Source organism: Pecten maximus, chromosome 9, assembly GCF_902652985.1.
Source record: "Pecten maximus chromosome 9, xPecMax1.1, whole genome shotgun sequence".
NCBI lineage: Eukaryota > Metazoa > Mollusca > Bivalvia > Pectinida > Pectinidae > Pecten > Pecten maximus.
The window spans coordinates 41,638,892-41,658,172 of NC_047023.1; the positions used below are offsets into that span (position 1 = coordinate 41,638,892).

At 43.3% G+C, this 19,281-nt stretch overlaps 1 protein-coding gene and 1 long non-coding RNA gene across 2 annotated transcripts; one reads left to right on the plus strand and one right to left on the minus strand.

The window, feature by feature from the left end:
- The first annotated feature begins 7,957 nt into the window (after nt 1–7,957).
- On the plus strand, nt 7,958–9,308 carry LOC117334740. Its single transcript, XR_004534224.1, has 2 exons — nt 7,958–8,399; nt 8,507–9,308. It is a non-coding gene; the product is annotated as an uncharacterized LOC117334740 (long non-coding RNA).
- Nucleotides 9,309–12,225: 2,917 nt separating this feature from the next.
- On the minus strand, nt 12,226–19,060 carry LOC117334670 (zinc finger protein 3-like). The gene is made up of 4 exons (XM_033894423.1): nt 18,885–19,060; nt 15,479–16,739; nt 14,909–15,065; nt 12,226–14,046 (listed from the first exon to the last, which is right to left on the minus strand). The coding sequence occupies exons 1-4, from the start codon at nt 18,918–18,920 to the stop codon at nt 12,954–12,956; spliced, it is 2,547 nt and encodes an 848-aa protein (XP_033750314.1). The 5' UTR covers nt 18,921–19,060; the 3' UTR covers nt 12,226–12,953.
- Between the last annotated feature and the right edge of the window lie 221 nt (nt 19,061–19,281).

The following is a 19,281-nucleotide window of genomic DNA, read 5'->3' on the forward strand; positions in this document are numbered from 1 at the left end:
GTTGTTCATGTTTTGATAAAAAAAAAAGATCAATTATGACTGATGATAAAAAAGTGTTAGTTTGACATGGATGTTTTCGTCCTGTTTATGGTTTGTAGAAGTTTCAGAAGTTTACTATATCTACGATTTAATTAAATATAGCAAGAAAATCTATACATGTACTCGGCAAATATCTATATACAATCAAATGTAAGGGAGAGTTACTGAAGAATGTTTTCTGGGCATGTGAACTAGGTCGGACTGGGAAAACCAGAAATATTAGCCCGATGAAATAACAACTATACAGTACATGTATATACCAATGTAGCATTGTTCTTAGTCAGAAAGGGGCCGCAGTGGCCGAGTGATGAAGGTGTCTTGACACATTATCACTAGACCTCCACCTCTGGGTTGTGAGTTCAAAACCTACGTGGGGTAGTTGCCAGGTACTGACTGTAGGCCGGTGGTTTTTCTCTGGGTACTCCGGCTTTCCTCCACATCCAAAACCTGGCACGTCCTTAAATGACCCTGGCTGTTAATAGGACGTTAAACAAAAACAATCCAAACTTAGTCAGAAAGTTATCCTCGACGTTAAACAAAAACAATCCAAACTTAGTCGGGAAGTTATCCTCTATTTGAGGGAGGCTCCACTCCCAAACTACAGGCGATATGTCCGTGTTAAATTATTAAAAAATATTGATTTTAGAAATAGCAGTTTAAGAATTTTAGGGATGTTGTTTAACATCATGACATTTTTCAGGTAATTTCTAGTACTCTAGGATGTATCAGATGTTTTTTGAAGAAATTATTAAATTTAAATTTATTATGTGAGGTATAACATTTGTGTCATATTTAACTGAGAAAGGACCAGGTCCGGTATGGAGTGTTATTTGCCCAATTTTTAGAGATATTTTCTAAAGTTTCCTTTGAAACATAACATCAAACAGATTTGATGCATTAGATGTTTAGAAAGTGATATATGGTCAAATTATGTCCACTATGAATCTTAGTCCGATGCCATTCTTCTTACATTTTATAGTCACATAATAGTTTTAAAAGTAATTATATATACACAGGGACTTGGCTCTCATTTCTAACACATGATTCATATATATGTATCATAAGTACCACAGGGACTTGGAGCTAATTTCCTACATGATGTATCATATAAATGTGATATATATATATTATATATGGACTGTAGGTTGGAAATGCCAAGTCCCTGTGTACTGTATATAGTATCTGTGGAAATAAGCAGATGTGTACAACACAAACAATCAAATAGTTGTGCCTTTTTTAGCTCACCTGGTCCGAAGGACCAAGGTGAGCTTATGCCATACCGTTGCGTCCGTCGTCCGTCGTCCGACCGTCCGACCGTCCGTCAACAATTGACTTCTTCTTCATAACCACACATCAGAATTTGACCAAATTTGGTCAGAAGCATCCCTATGGGTAGGGGACTCAGAATTGTACAAATGATGGGGCTGACCCCCTGGGGGCTTCTGGGGCGGGGCCAAAAGGGGTCATTTTTGCGCTATTGATATAAACGTCTTCTTCTCTGAAACCGAGCAATGCCTGTTACTCATATTTGCCTGGTAGCATCACTATGGGGTTGGGATTTAAAATTGTACAAATGATGGGACTGACCCCCCAGGGGCCTGAGGGGCGGGGCCAAATGTGGTCAATCGGGCTATATTCATATAATTGACTTCTTCTCTGGAACCAAACAATGGATATCTCTCATATTTTACTGGTAGCATCACCTTGGGGTAGGAATTTGAAATTGTACAAATGACGGGGCTGACCCCCTGGGGTCTGAGGGGCGGGGCCAAAAGGGGTCAGTTTTACAGAATTGATATAAACGACTTCTGCTCTGAAACTAAGCAATGGATATCACTCATATTTACCTGGTAGCATCCCTATGGAGTGGGGATTCAAAATTGTACAAATGGTGGGGCTGACCCCCAAGGGGTCTGAGGGGCGGGGGGCTAAAAGGGGTCAATTTGGCTCTCTTAATATAAACGACTTCTTCTCTGAAACCAAGCGATGGATATCGCTCATATTTGCCTGGTAGCATCACTATGGGGTGGGGATTAAAAATTGTACAAATGATGGAGCTGACCCCCGGGGGCCTGAGGGGCGGGGCCAAATGTGGCCAATTGGGCTATATTGATATTAGCGACTTCTTCTCTGAAACCAAGCAATGGATATTGCTCATATTTGCCTGGTAGCATCACTATTGGGTGGGCATTCAAAATTGTACAAATGGTGAGGCTGACCCCCCGGGGGCCTGAGGGGCGCGGCCAAGAGGGGTCAATTTGGCTGAATTGATATGAACAACTTCTTCTCTGAAACTAAACAAGATATATCGCTCATATTTGCCTGGTAGCATCCTTTTGGGTAGGGATTCAAAATTTTATAAAGGAAGAAACTGACCCCCACTCCCCCCGGGGTGCAGAAGGCGGGGTCAAAAGGGGTCAATTGGTTTAAACAACTTCTTTTCTGAAACTAAGCAATGGATATCACTCACATTTGTGTGGTAGCATCCCTATGGGGATGTGCCAAAAGTTAATTTTATTTCATGGATTAATGCATTTTTTGACATCAAATCCTCACGTACCCACATAAAATGCCTATGATATATTGACATAACAATACCAGTGACAAATATACTTAATCGTCATTCTTGTTTCATATCTCATGAAATCCAGGTGAGCGATACAGGCCCTCTGGGCCTCTTGTTATTAGTATAAAAACCTTATAACCAGGTATTTACAAATGTATTAAATGGTTTTTTTCGACCTGAAATATTTTTTTGTATATGATATACCACTGTCGTTGTATGTAAAGCTCAAGTGGTGATTTTTAGCTCGCATGGCATGAAATGTCAGTAATAAAATCTTGGTCATCAAGATATATCTATGTAAATAATAACCAAACAGTTTGGTGATCTTGAATAAGAGTTCTCAAAGTATATGATATATGTATAGTGAATGGATATATATAACCTCCTTTCTTATATTGATAATTTTCATTATTTCTTTGTTATTTCACTGATAATATTGTTATACAAGTGTCTGTGTATGAACCTGTACCAATGTCATATATCGCGTGTGCAATAGTTAGTTTTTTTATTTGCCTGTGTAAACAATTTGTTTACATATTTTACATATGTGTTCAGGATGTATCTAGTTTATTATATGTTGGTAGAATATTATTTAACAATCCAGAAGGGTTCTACTTTTGATGGGCTGATTTCATCTCGACAGTCTATTTATATAAAGATAGAGAAAATCAAAGCCTGCTGGTCAGCCATTTTCTTGGTTCCAAACAAAATAGATACCGACCAAGCACAAGGCTCGTCAATATCCTGATAGTGCACCCTGGTACCTATGTACCTCGCAATAAATACCCTGGTACCTGTACATTACCTCACAATAAATACCCTGGTACCTGTACATTACCTCACAATAAATACCCTGGTACCTATGTACCTCACAATAAATACCCTGGTACCTATGTACCTCACAATAAATACCCTGGTACCTGTACATTACCTCACAATAAATACCCTGGTACCTGTACATTACCTCACAATAAATACCCTGGTACCTGTACATTACCTCACAATAAATACCCTGGTACCTGTACCTTACCTCACAATAAATACCCTGGTACCTGTACATTACCTCACAATAAATACCCTGGTACCTGTACATTACCTCACAATAAATACCCTGGTACCTGTACATTACCTCACAATAAATACCCTGGTACCTGTACATTACCTCACAATAAATACCCTGGTACCTATGTACCTCACAATAAATACCCTGGTACCTATGTACCTCACAATAAATACCCTGGTACCTGTGTACCTAACAATTAATACCCTGGTACCTATGTACCTCACAATAAATACCCTGGTACCTGTACATTACCTTACAATAAATACCCTGGTACCTGTACATTACCTCACAATAGTCCTTTTATCTTCACCATAGACATCACATGTGTTAATATCTCTACTGACAGAGTCACAAGGCCAGGATCATCCACAAGGGGGTACATTGGGTGGTCGTTCTCGTGGTACATTGGGTGGTCGTTCTCGTGGTACATTGGGTGGTCGGTCTCGTGGTACATTGGGTGGTCGGTCTCGTGGTACATTGGGTGGTCGGCCTCGTGGTACATTGGGTGGTCGGCCTCGTGGTACATTGGGTGGTTGGTCTCGTGGTACATTGGGTGGTCGGCCTCGTGGTACATTGAGTGGTCGGCCTCGTACATTGGGTGGTCGGTCTCGTGGTACATTGGGTGGTCGGTCTCGTGGTACATTGGGTGGTCGGTCTCCTGGTACATTGGGTGGTCGGTCTCGTGGTACATTGGGTGGTCGGTCTCGTGGTACATTGAGTGGTCGGCCTCGTACATTGGGTGGTCGGTCTCGTGGTACATTGAGTGGTCGGTCTCGTGGTACATTGGGTGGTCGGTCTCGTGGTACATTGGGTGGTCGGCCTCGTGGTACATTGGGTGGTCGGTCTCGTGGTACATTGAGTGGTCGGTCTCGTGGTACATTGGGTGGTCGGTCTCGTGGTACATTGGGTGGTCGGTCTCGTGGTACATTGGGTGGTCGGCCTCGTGGTACATTGAGTGGTCGGTCTCGTGGTACATTGGGTGGTCAGTCTCGTGGTACATTGAGTGGTCGGTCTCGTGGTACATTGGGTGGTCGGTCTCGTGGTACATTGAGTGGTCGGTCTCGTGGTACATTGGGTGGTCGGTCTCGTGGTACATTGGGTGGTCGGCCTCGTGGTACATTGGGTGGTCGGTCTCGTGGTACATTGGGTGGTCGGTCTCGTGGTACATTGGGTGGTCGGTCTCGTGGTACATTGGGTGGTCGGTCTCGTGGTACATTGGGTGGTCGGTCTCGTGGTACATTGGGTGGTCGGTCTCGTGGTACATTGGGTGGTCGGTCTCGTGGTACATTGGGTGGTCGGCCTCGTGGTACATTGGGTGGTCGGCCTCGTGGTACATTGGGTGGTCGGTCTCGTGGTACATTGGGTGGTCGGTCTCGTGGTACATTGGGTGGTCGGTCTCGTGGTACATTGGGTGGTCGGTCTCGTGGTACATTGGGTGGTCGGTCTCGTGGTACATTGGGTGGTCGGCCTCGTGGTACATTGGGTGGTCGGCCTCGTGGTACATTGGGTGGTCGGTCTCGTGGTACATTGGGTGGTCGGTCTCGTGGTACATTGGGTGGTCGGTCTCGTGGTACATTGGGTGGTCGGTCTCGTGGTACATTGGGTGGTCGGCCTCGTGGTACATTGGGTGGTCGGCCTCGTGGTACATTGGGTGGTCGGCCTCGTGGTACATTGGGTGGTCGGCCTCGTGGTACATTGGGTGGTCGGCCTCGTGGTACATTGGGTGGTCGGTCTCGTGGTACATTGGGTGGTCGGTCTCGTGGTACATTGGGTGGTCGGTCTCGTGGTACATTGGGTGGTCGTTCTCGTGGTACATTGGGTGGTCGGTCTCGTGGTACATTGGGTGGTCGGTCTCGTGGTACATTGGGTGGTCGGTCTCGTGGTACATTGGGTGGTCGGTCTCGTGGTACATTGGGTGGTCGGTCTCGTGGTACATTGGGTGGTCGGTCTCGTGGTACATTGGGTGGTCGGCCTCGTACATTGGGTGGTCGGTCTCGTGGTACATTGGGTGGTCGGCCTCGTGGTACATTGGGTGGTCGGTCTCGTGGTACATTGGGTGGTCGGCCTCGTACATTGGGTGGAAGGTCTCGTGGTACATTGGGTGGTCGGCCTCGTGGTACAGTGGGTGGTCGGTCTCGTGGTACATTGGGTGGTCGGTCTCGTGGTACATTGGGTGGTCGGTCTCGTGGTACATTGGGTGGTCGGCCTCGTGGTACATTGGGTGGTCGGTCTCGTGGTACATTGGGTGGTCGGTCTCGTGGTACATTGGGTGGTCGGTCTCGTGGTACATTGGGTGGTCGGTCTCGTGGTACATTGGGTGGTGGGTCTCGTGGTACATTGGGTGGTCGGTCTCGTGGTACATTGGGTGGTCGGTCTCGTGGTACATTGAGTGGTCGGTCTCGTGGTACATTGGGTGGTCGGCCTCGTGGTACATTGGGTGGTCGGTCTCGTGGTACATTGGGTGGTCGGTCTCGTGGTACATTGGGTGGTCGGTCTCGTGGTACATTGGGTGGTCGGCCTCGTGGTACATTGAGTGGTCGGTCTCGTGGTACATTGGGTGGTCGGTCTCGTGGTACATTGGGTGGTCGTTCTCGTGGTACATTGGGTGGTCGGCCTCGTGGTACATTGGGTGGTCGGTCTCGTGGTACATTGAGTGGTCGGTCTCGTGGTACATTGGGTGGTCGGCCTCGTGGTACATTGGGTGGTCGGTCTCGTGGTACATTGGGTGGTCGGTCTCGTGGTACATTGGGTGGTCGGCCTCGTGGTACATTGGGTGGTCGGTCTCGTGGTACATTGGGTGGTCGGTCTCGTGGTACATTGGGTGGTCGGTCTCGTGGTACATTGGGTGGTCGGTCTCGTGGTACATTGGGTGGTCGGTCTCGTGGTACATTGGGTGGTCGGTCTCGTGGTACATTGGGTGGTCGGTCTCGTGGTACATTGGGTGGTCGGTCTCGTGGTACATTGGGTGGTCGGTCTCGTGGTACATTGGGTGGTCGGTCTCGTGGTACATTGGGTGGTCGGCCTCGTGGTACATTGGGTGGTCGGCCTCGTGGTACATTGGGCGGTCGGCCTCGTGGTACATTGGGCGGTCGGTCTCGTGGTACATTGGGCGGTCGGCCTCGTGGTACATTGGGTGGTCGGTCTCGTGGTACATTGGGTGGTCGGTCTCGTGGTACATTGGGTGGTCGGGCCTCGTGGTACATTGGGTGGTCGGTCTCGTGGTACATTGGGTGGTCGGTCTCGTGGTACATTGGGTGGTCGGCCTCGTGGTACATTGGGTGGTCGGTCTCAGTGGTACATTGAGTGGTCGGTCTCGTGGTACATTGGGTGGTCGGCCCTCGTGGTACATTGGGTGGTCGGTCTCGTGGTACATTGGGTGGTCGGTCTCGTGGTACATTGGGTGGTCGGCCTCGTGGTACATTGGGTGGTCGGTCTCGTGGTACATTGGGTGGTCGGTCTCGTGGTACAGTGGGTGGTCGGTCTCGTGGTACATTGGGTGGTCGGTCTCGTGGTACATTGGGTGGTCGGTCTCGTGGTACATTGGGTGGTCGGTCTCGTGGTACATTGGGTGGTAGGTCTCGTGGTACATTGGGTGGTCGTTCTCGTGGTACATTGAGTGGTCGGTCTCGTGGTACATTGGGTGGTCGTTCTCGTGGTACATTGGGTGGTCGGTCTCGTGGTACATTGGGTGGTCGTTCTCGTGGTACATTGAGTGGTCGGTCTCGTGGTACATTGGGTGGTCGGTCTCGTGGTACATTGGGTGGTCGGTCTCGTGGTACATTGGGTGGTCGGTCTCGTGGTACATTGGGTGGTCGGTCTCGTGGTACATTGGGTGGTCGGTCTCGTGGTACAGTGGTAACATGCCTGCCTTTCACCTTTAACAGTTGCTCCCTGATCTGATGTGAAAAGGTATGGATCACCTGCCCAAAAACATGGGATTCTTTTTTGTACACTGGTTTCCTTCCACAGTAGGACCCCTCTTGTGCTTCCATCCGACAAGTGTGATCAATTTAGGTTGAAATTACTAGTTTTGTAATTGTTTTAAAAGAAAAACAGTTTACAAGGTGTCACATTCAGGTTGAGACAGGAACCCTTTGATTTTGGAGATGCACTCCGGTCATTTTCCTATTATATTTAATGTCCTCCATAGCCTTTATAATAGGTATATGTAACATTCATCTGTAAGTTTGTACATTCAGGTTGAGACTGGAACCCATGGATTTTGGAGATACACTCCGGTCAATTTCCTATTATATTTAATGTCCTCCATAGCCTTTATATAGGTATATGTAACATTCATCCATAACATTAGGCTGGAACCCTTTGATTTTGGAGATGCACTCCGGTCAATTTCCTATTACTAGTATATTTAATGTCCTCCATAGCCTTTATATAGGTATATGTAACATTCATCCATAAGATTAGGCTGGGACCCTTGGATTTTGGAGATGTACTCCGGGCAATTTCCTAGCTATTATATTTAATGTCCTCCATAGCCTTTATATAGGTATATGTAACATTCATCCATAACATTAGGCTGGAACCCTTTGATTTTGGAGATGCACTCCGGTCAATTTCCTATTACTAGTATATTTAATGTCCTCCATAGCCTTTATATATGTATATGTAACATTCATCCATAAGATTAGGCTGGGACCCTTGGATTTTGGAGATGTACTCCGGGCAATTTCCTAGCTATTATATTTAATGTCCTCCATAGCCTTTATATAGGTATATGTAACATTCATCCATAACATTAGGCTGGGACCCTTGGATTTTGGAGATGTACTCCAGTCAATTTCCTATTATATTTAATGTCCTCCATAGCCTTTATATAGGTATATGTAACATTCATCTGTAAGGTTGTACATTCAGGTTGAGACTGGAACCCTTGGATTTTGGAGATGCACTCCAGTCAATTTCCTATTATATTTAATGTCCTCCATAGCCTTTATATAGGTTTATGTAACATTCATCTGTAAGGTTGTACATTCAGGTTGAGACTGGAACCCTTGGATTTTGGAGATACACTCCGGTCATTTTCCTATTATATTTAATGTCCTCCATAGCCTTTATATAGGTATATGTAACATTCATCCATAAGATTAGGCTGGGACCCTTGGATTTTGGAGATGTACTCTGGGCAATTTCCTAGCTATTATATTTAATGTCCTCCATAGCATTTATATAGGTATATGTAACATTCATCCATAACATTAGGCTGGGACCCTTGGATTTTGGAGATGCACTCCGGTCAATTTCCTATTATATTTAATGTCCTCCATAGCCTTTATATAGGTATATGTAACATTCATCCATAAGATTAGGCTGGGACCCTTGGATTTTGGAGATGCATTCTGGTAGGATCTTATCCTTTAACTGTTACAAATAATGTCTTACATAACCATTGTATAGGTATAGCTATTTACAATTACTGTCCTCTATAACTTTATATAAGTACATATAGTTATCTACAATTGTCCCCAACAGTCCTTGTATATCACCATGGTATCTTGTTTTCAGTTCAAAAATTGTGAGAATGTTGTCAACTTATATGAGTCTTATGAAGCTTGATAAAACTGCTGGAGAGAAGTATTTTTGAAAAAATGGAAAATAAAATAAGTATTTACAACGGGGGAACCAGATTTTGTATTTATTCTTAATGCATCTTTTTAGCTCACCATCTTCAGGTAGTGGGCTATTCAACTATCACCCTGCGTCTGTCGTCCGCCTGTCTGTAAGCAATCGTTGTCGCTATTTCTTGAATAGTACTGGGGGGATATTTGTAAAACTTCATGTGTAGGGGGGGACCAATTTTATATGAACCATGATTCTGGCCCCCTTAAGGAATGTCTTTAAAATCCTTCTTCTGTAGGAATAAAAGGATTTGGTCAATATATGGTCCATGGGTGGGGATTCGATTATGGACCATGGGTGGGGGATTTGGATGGACCATGGGTTGGGGATTTGGTTATGGACCATGGGTGGGGGGATTTGGTTATGGACCATGGGTTGGGGATTTGGTTATGGACCATGGGTTGGGGATTTGGTTATCGACCATGGGTTGGGGATTAGGTTATGGACCATGGGTGGGGATTAGGTTATGGACCATTGGTGGGGATTTAGTTATGGACCATGGGTGGGGGGTTTGATTATGGACCATGGAGTGGGGATTTGGTTATGGACCATGGGTGGGGGGTTTGATTATGGACCATGGGTGGGTGATTTGGTTATGGACCATGGGTGGGGGATTTGGTTATGGACCATGGGTTGGGGATTTGGTTATGGACCATGGGTGGAGATTTGGTTATGGACCATGGGTGGGGGATTTGGTTATGGACCATGGATGGGGATTTGTTATGGACCATGGGTGGGGGATTTGGTTATGGACCATTGAGTGGGGATTTGGTTATGGACCATGGGTGGGGATATGGTTATGGACCATGGGTGGGGGATTTGGTTATGGACCATTAGTGGGGATTTGGTTATGGACCATGGGTTGGGGATTTGGTTATGGACCATGGGTTGGGGATTTGGTTATGGACCATGGGTGGGGATTTGGTTATTGACCATGGATTGCAGATTTTGTTATGGACCATGGGTTGGGGATTTGGATATGGACCATAGGTTGTGGATTTAGTTATGGACCATAGGTTGGGTTTTAGGTTATGGACCATGGGGTGGGGATTTGGTTATGGACCATGGGGTGAGGATTTGGTTATGGACCATGGGTTGGGGATTTGGTTATGGACCATAGGTTGGGTTTTAGGTTATGGACCATGTGGTGGGGATTTGGTTATGGACCATGGGTTGGGGATTTAGGTATGGACCATAGGTTGGGTTTTAGGTTATGGACCATGGGGTGGGGATTTGGTTATGGACCATGGGTTGTGGATTTAGTTATGGACCATAGGTTGGGTTTTAGGTTATGGACCATGGGGTGGGGATTTGGTTATGGACCATGGGTGGGGGATTTGGTTATGGACCATGGGTTGGGGATTTGGTTATGGACCATGGGTTGGGGTTAATTATGGACCATGGGTTGGGGATTTGGTTATGGACCATGGGTTGGGGATTTGGTTATTGACCATGGATTGCAGATTTTGTTATGGACCATGGGTTGGGGATTTGGTTATGGACCATAGGTTGGGTTTAAGGTTATGGACCATGGGGTGGGGATTTGGTTATGGACCATGGGTTGTGGATTTAGTTATGGACCATAGGTTGGGTTTTAGGTTATGGACCATGGGGTGGGGATTTGGTTATGGACCATGGGGTGGGGATTTGGTTATGGACCATGGGTTGGGGATCTGGTTATGGACCATAGGTTGGGTTTTAGGTTATGGACCATGGGGTGGGGATTTGGTTATGGACCATGGGTTGTGGATTTAGTTATGGACCATAGGTTTGGTTTTAGGTTATGGACCATGGGTGGGGATTTGGTTATGGACCATGGGTTGGGGATTTAGTTATGGACTATGGGTGGGGATTTAGTTATGGACCATGGGTGGGGATTTAGTTATGGACGATGGGTGGGGATTCGGTTATGGACCATGGGTGGGGATTTAGGTTATGGACCATGGAGTTGGGATTTGGTTATGGACCATGGGTGGGGATTTAGTCATGGACCATGGGTGGGGATTCGGTTATGGACCATGGGTTGGGGATTTGGATATGGACTATAGGTTGGGGATATGGTTATGGACCATGGGTTGGGGATTTGGTTATGGACCATGGGTGGGGATTTGGATATGGACTATAGGTTGGGGATATGGTTATGGACCATGGGTTTGGGATTTAGATATGGCCCATGGGTTTGGGATTTGGTTATGGACTATGGGTGGGGATTTAGTTATGGACTATGGGTGGGGATTTAGTCATGGACCATGGGTGGGGATTTGGATATGGACTATAGGTTGGGGATATGGTTATGGACCATGGGTTGGGGATTTGGTTATGGACCATGGGTGGGGATTTGGATATGGACTATAGGTTGGGGATATGGTTATGGACCATGGGTTGGGGATTTAGATATGGCCCATGAGTTTGGGATTTGGTTATGGACTATGGGTGGGGATTTAGTTATGGACCATGGGTGGGGATTTGGATATGGACTATAGGTTGGGGATATGGTTATGGACCATGGATTGCAGATTTAGTTATGGACCATGGGTTGGGGATACGGTTATGGACCATAGGTGGGGATTTGGTTATGGACCATGGGTTAGGGATTTGGTTATGGACTATGGGTGGGGATTTGGTTATGGACTATGGGTGGGGATTTAGTTATGGACCATGGGTTAGGGATTTGGTTATGGACCATGGGTGGGAATTCGGTTATGGACCATGGGTTAGGGATTTGGTTATGGACTATGGGTGGGGATTTAGTTATGGACCATGGGTTAGGGATTTCGTTATGGACTATGGGTGGGGATTCGGTTTTGGACCATTGATGAGGATTCGGTTGTGGACCATGGGTGGGGATTTGTGTCAAGTCCCTTTGTTTGTATGGAACAATTCTTAACCATTGATGTATAAGGTATATAAAGAAAATACATTTTACTGATAAGATTATTTTATTATCAATGCATAATTCTCGATATGCAATTAATATACACATCATGATTTGAGTAATTTTTTATCACTACTGGTATATCATTACAAAAAATGGCCTTTTCACCACTGCAATAGCTCAACTTCCTTTTCTGACAACCCACGACCAGGGGATGTAATTATTACTGTACACCACTATATATATATCTTGGGTCAGACAATTTGGTGACATTCTAAAGCCAGAATAGGAACTGGGCACGAGTAAAAAGTTGTCTCCCTTCATTTAACATTAATAGAATTATATTGTTTCTATATTAATAGAATTATATTGTTTCTACATTAATAGAATTATATAACTTGTAATAGATCACAGTAACGTCCCATCATTAAGGAAAACTTTTCTTATAGCTATTATATACAATATACATTGTAAATGTAGGAATGTATATGGTTAAAAATGATAATTTATTTAAAACAAACAAATATAACAAAATATGTCAACATATCTAACATTGTAAAAACTAAATCTACTACATCAATGACAAGATATATTACCATGATTAAGTCAGGTAAAACTCTAGGAGAGGTCAATGGCCACTGACACTTGTCAGAAAGGTCAAAGGTTAAATGATAACACATGTAAGAAAGGTCATGGGTCACTTAAATCTGTAAGAAAGACCAATCCAGCCAGGAGGTCACCTTGTCACTGACATGTGTAAGTAAGGTCAACAGTTATTTGACAAAGTTATGATAAGTTGGGTTGGCAGGATCAGGAATGAACTGAAACTGGGACCCATATTCACGCATTATGGTGGAGTAGGCCACGGCCTGAGGAATGAAGGTGCTGCCTCCTAGGGCTGTACTACTCTGCATGTACATGTTATTTGGGTCGATCCCTTGAGGATGTTGCTGTTTCTCCATACCGTTACCATAGATACCATTCTGTGGGTCAAACTTCATTCGCCCCTGTCCAGGATGGGAGGACATTTGTGACTGTGGTGGGAGATAGTGTTGTGTCGGGAGGTGGGGTTGTCCATGTTGTATGGATAAGGGAACAGGTTGCCGTGGTGACTGTGTAGGTGATGGAGCAATATGTGGCATCATATCTGTCTGTCGGTCAATCACCATGGGTTGAGAATTATTCATAACAGTTGTCGACACGGCAGTGAATGGCATGGATTCAAGAGTATGGTTAGGTTCTGATGTCAAGTTGCCATTGACTACTGATTCATCTGGTTTGGCAGTTGATGTTGAGGCAGTTCGTTCATCAAAATAATTATGATCAGATCTCCCAAACTTCAATGCTTTTTTGGTACTTTTTGTAGTTTTCTTGCGACCACTTGTAGAAATTTTACTTGTTGTCAGTGAGCCTGTAAGCGATCCTGGATTTTTCTTATCACTGTCCAGAGTATTAACTCTACGAACCGGAGGAAGGATGTCATCAGCACCATGGACAGCTTTCAAATGACGACGAAGGTTGTACATACGTTTAAATGCAGTGCCACACCAACACTTGAACTCCTTCTCCACAGAATGTACCTTCATATGACGTTTAAGTGCATTTTTAGCCTTGAATGTAAGAAAACACTGATCGCAAGTAAATTTCCGGTCCTCATTATGTTTATAAGCATGGTGCATTTCTAGAGTTTTCTTGGCATGGAAAGCTGCTCCACAAATCTCACAAATGAAGTTTCTCTGCGATTCAAAGTGAAGTGACATGTGTCGTTTGAGATTGTTGACTTCACGGCAGCTGTAACCACAGTACTGACACGTGTGTGGTTTCTCACCTGTATGGTAACTCATGTGGCGCTGTAGAGCATGTTTTCTGGAATGACAAAAACACTGGTAATTATTTTTAGGCCAAAGAAGAGGTTCGGGGGCCTTAATTGTTACAAAAGTTTGTGTTTGTATTTATTTTTTACAATGCAGACAAGGTGAGCTTAAAATCCATTCAATATTTTAAAGAAATAATCTTCATATGTTGAAATGTAGAACCAGCTATTTTGTTCACCAAGATTGAAGCAGGCAAGGATACTTAATAAGGGAGGAGTTACTACAGAAAACCCACGTAGTCTGGTATGTGACCCTCATACAAGTGGATTGAACTGTACATGTGGTCATAAGTAAAAGGCGAGAGCGTTACCACTACAATACCCGACCATCCCTCTTTTCTAACCCTGTCCCCTTTCCACCCTCATTGGCCCCTTTTGACCTATAGCTACTAGCTAAATCAGGAAAAATCAGTTAGCACTGAAAAAGTATTAATAAAAAATTTAGACAAGCAAAGGGGTGGACAAACAGCATGCAACAGCTGGTTTAAAATCAAACAAGAGCTGTCAGAAGACAACATAGCTCATTGAGTTGGTTGAAATTCAGAATTTGTTTTTAAAAGTAGGTCAAAGGTCACAGTTAATTAGGTCAGCACGTCCACAAATGTACTAATGGAAAGGTCTTCTCACAAGGAACACATGTATGTCAAATACCTGAGCTGTATCCTCATTAGTATTGATACAACACTGTTTTATAAAAACATTTAATGAGGCTGACTATGGATGCTGATGCGAAATGCCAAGGTATCGCAATATCTCCCTTGGAACTTTTTCCTGGGTCAATCACTAAAAATGAAGAAATTACGATAAATCAGAAACTATAAACGTAGCTATTTCCAGGATTGTAAGTGTACTGACCTGAAGTAAGACTTGCCACAGGTAGAACAGAGAAAGGTGCGTTCCTTCACCTCCTCCCCCGCCTTGATGGAATGTGTGTAGGTCTGTTTGTGTTTAAACAGTGCCTTTCCTGTCCGGAAAAACAGTTTACAGGCCGTACACTCTACTGGACGCTCCCCTGTAAACAACACAAATATGAAGTTAACAAGTGAACCAGAGGGCCTGTATCACTCAACTGGATATAATCTACAATCATGGCAAAACATACTAATATCGTAAAATCTAAAAATATTTTCAATATCATGGGAAAGGTTGAACACTATTTCCTTACATAACTTAAATTAGGTCTCAAGGATAATTCAATTATTTTCTTTATAATCAATCCCACTTTCTATTTGTCCTCCTCCCATCTCTCTGTGGGTTTCGTCTTCCCTCTAACAGTCTACACTTTCGGAGGCCTGTGATTTCAGACTCTTTCGGAGGCCTGTGATTTCTGACTCTTTCGGAGGCCTGTGATCTCCGAGCCTTGCATTATCCCTATTTTAACTCCTATATTTATCCCGTCTTTACACATTGGTTATATATAATTACCTGTATGGATTCTCTTGTGTACAGCCAGACTATATGGACGGTCAAAGGACTTGCTACAGATGTCACACTTGTACTCTTTGCCATCGTTACTCTGGATGATATCATGCTTTTCCTTCAGATGTCGACAAAGATCACGGCGTGTACAGTAACTTGAACTACACAGAGGACATGCATGCTTGTTTGCCATATGACGATCAAAATGTTGAGATTTTGAAAATGTGGCACTGCACTTGCTGCAAGAGTAGGCCCCAGTCTTTCTGTGTGTACTGGAATGTTCAGTATGAGCGGCCAAATCGGCTGAGAAATGACCACACTTCATGCAAACTATTTTACCATCTGCATGCTTTTTATAATGTTTGTACAAAGACTGCTTCTTGATGAACCCAGTTGGACAGTACTCACAAAAGAATTGTGATTTCTGAATACCATGCTCACTACACATATGGTCACTTAGAAGTTTGGCATTTTGGAATTCATCACCACAGACTCGACATAACCTTAAACCATTCACTAAAGACTTTTTCTTACATCGATGAAGAGCAATACTCTCTTGAGATAAAAATTCCTCATTACACATCTCACATGATTTTGCCTGTTCTCCATGCTCTAGAGCATGGACAACCAACGATTGTTGATGAGTAAATGTTTGTCCACAAGTCACACATGTGAACACTTTCCGTTTGCGGGGCCGTCCTCGAGCACGTTTTATGATAATTGGCGCCACTTTTGGTTCTGGAAAAACTTCTGTCTCTTTTTGTTCAACTTTTAGGTGCTTCGGTTTTCTTCCCCTCTTTTTACCTGTATAGACAGTTCCTTTGACTTGTGTTGTTAGAGTTGTCTTTCTTGGGTATCGCTGCTTCCTGTTTCTTGGTGAGATTTCTCTACAAGAATCAGTATCAATGTCAAAGTCTGAAATGTCTCCATTGTTTTCTTGGTCTTCATCTTCACTTTCACGACTGTCTTCAACTTTCACATGAGACCATCGTCGCTCTCTCAGCCTCTGAGAAGGCCAGATTGTTAACTTGTCTTCTGCTGTTTTTACCGAATGGTTGACCAACTCATACAAAATACCTTGAATCACCTGTTTGGGACTGTAATACCTGTCGAGAATTTTGTTAGTCTGTGGGGCAAAAGTTGTCCAGCTATGATTCGAGCCCCCTACAACCTGTTCACAGGTCTTACACATTGAACTGATCACTCCCAGCGCCTGGTCTTGTTGTCTTGGATTCAGATGTTTGAACAAGATCTCAGCTTCGATGATCTGAAATGAGATACAGTGTTATCATTAACACAATCATACACAGCTATATAACTATATATTGATCTGTGATTATTTCTGAACATTACATTTGCAGCAGCAACCACCACCACCACCAGTAGATATTGATGCCACTCTTCAGCCTCAAGGGGTCCCAATATTCCAACTTACTCTGCTACCCAAAGACCATTCTAGTTCAGACTTTGGGGATCTTATTTTACAGCCCATGGCCATAGGCCATCCATCAGTTTGATGGAGCCAGCTCAGAGGTCATGTCATGAGGTCATGTGATGCCCAAAATCGGAGTTCATATTGAGTCCAATGAGCCAACTAAACTCCTCACCCCCTGAAGGCCATACATTTTTTATATTCACTTGTTCATGTCATTGATAATATTTAATCAATGCCTCTGTTATATCGAGAATCAAAATGGTTGTATCAATTGTAGCTAGAATTTACCGAGGTTACATATAGTCTGAATTTTCTGAGGACCTTAAGCTTGCAAGGCAGTTTTTAAGGCGATATTAACATCAGAACCCTTCAGATTAGGTTACATATAGTCTGAATTTTCTGACGATCTTAAGCTTGGAGGGCAGCTTTTAAGGCGATATTAACATCGTGATCAGAACCCTTCAGATTCGGTTACATATACATTTGTAGTCTGAATTTTCTGACAATCTTAAGCTTGCAAGGCAGCTTTTAAGGCGATATCAACATCAGAACCTTTCAGATTAGGTTACATATACATCCCCGTCCTTGTAAGAGTTTTCAAGAGGTAGGCCTAACAGCCAGGATGAGTTATATCTGACTCGATCACTACACGCTTGCCAATGTAACAGGCTTTTATTTATTATATTTATTCTAATGCCACAGCTAGGATCGAACCCTGGACCTCTAGCTTACAAAGAGAATGTCCGTCTAGCCGAGTTGGATATTGCGGCTGTACGATGTATATCATTCATTTTCAAATTCCACAAGGAGCTTTTACCCCTTTTCACAATCATTAATTTCACTGCCTTTAATCCTGTTACCATTAATTTTAATATCGTTGATTAAGTCTGTTTCAACATCAATTAAAAGTGCCACTTCTGTATTCCTTTATACTTTTTAAGATTTATTTGTAGCATTTCTTGTACTTGCTTTGTACTTTTCCATTGGTGTGTATAATATGATGTTAAAGGAAGATGAGAAATTTATGTTGTGTGTCCAATCAATGATTTTATCAAATGATGAGTCCAAGAAATATTATCTACCTTAACACTCACTCACAGTGACACACACCAATATATCTTAACTATAAACTTTTATTAAAATTCTATTTTACACACTTGCAAACATTAAATTATATCAACTTAATATACTAATCATGGTCTTGACTGTGGGGGGGAACTGAAACCCACATCATGGTAGGGCAGTTGGCCCCCATTCCGTTTCTTAACTGATTTTATAATTAGGGTTACAAGAAAATACACGAAACTTTATTTTACTTCAAATGTACAGTAACAACATATTCTTGAGCTTGTGTTTTGAGAAAAAACACTCAATCAATGAATTTAAGGAATCATGGGAACTTAGGTGAAAAGAAATTTGTGTTCGAGCTGTATCACCAGACCAGTCATTATATTTTTTAGAATTATAAAAATATGTACAAACTGGCTCGCTTAATATTTTATTATATTTTAAGGCGGATTGATATATAATTTGACAAACCCTTACGTAGCAAATACTTTTAATCTGGCAATAACAATATTTGTTATAGTGTACAATAATAATATGCACACAGGCAACTGACACGTTCTTATGACCTAGAATGAAAAATTAATTCCAAGGTCCAACCCATAGATCACTTCAAGCCCCTGTGAGTATGCATACCCGGAACGAAATTACCAGGTGCAAAATTGTATCTGTACGAAAATTTCCGTAAACGAGAGATGCTATAAATTCAAGCTTATCGAGAGACCCGTGACATGATCAAACAATTAGAATATTTACTCCCAATTTTCTGCTAGTAAGGACAGTAAGAGCAAATCTCTAAGCGACGTTGACACCGTTGCTGGGTCGATATAGGGGGACCTGGAAAATATTTGCATAATAAATTCCGGTCGTCTAACAAATCTCAGCAATTAATATTCTGTCATTAAACGTCACCTTTGACACGAAAAGTCCGAGATCATCCTGCTCCATGTCTGTTGCTGTCGTGTTTTCAAGTCGACAAGAACATTAACACCGATATATTTTCTCCGCTAACGGCGACCATGACAGTTCCCTCGTTTCGACCCTCCATAACCGATCAATGCCACATCCGGTTACCGAGGGAGCAGTTAGTTATTGGTAACACACCAACTAAAACGTGTATCTTAGGGCGAATTTGTTCTCCTAAAACCAGTTTTAGTTTCGAACCGGTTCTGTAAACTTTCCATTTGTTGAGTAAACCAGTTTCAAACCACATTTAAACTGAAACCGGTTCATTCATTTGTTTCTGATAAACCTAAACTAGTTTATTAAACCATTCAAACCACCACCGGTTGTGGTTTGGAAGGTTTCG

Bases quoted from the DNA above. Each gene is read 5' to 3' on its own strand.
- LOC117334670 (XM_033894423.1), bottom strand. From the start codon at position 18,920: ATGGAGCAGGATGATCTCGGACTTTTCGTGTCAAAG. The intron at 15,066-15,478 runs GTAATTATATAT...TGTTGTTTACAG, and splicing joins ACACAAGAGAATCCATACAG to GGGAGCGTCCAGTAGAGTGT. The intron at 14,047-14,908 runs GTCAGTACACTT...TTGTCATTCCAG, and splicing joins TGTGGCAAGTCTTACTTCAG to AAAACATGCTCTACAGCGCC.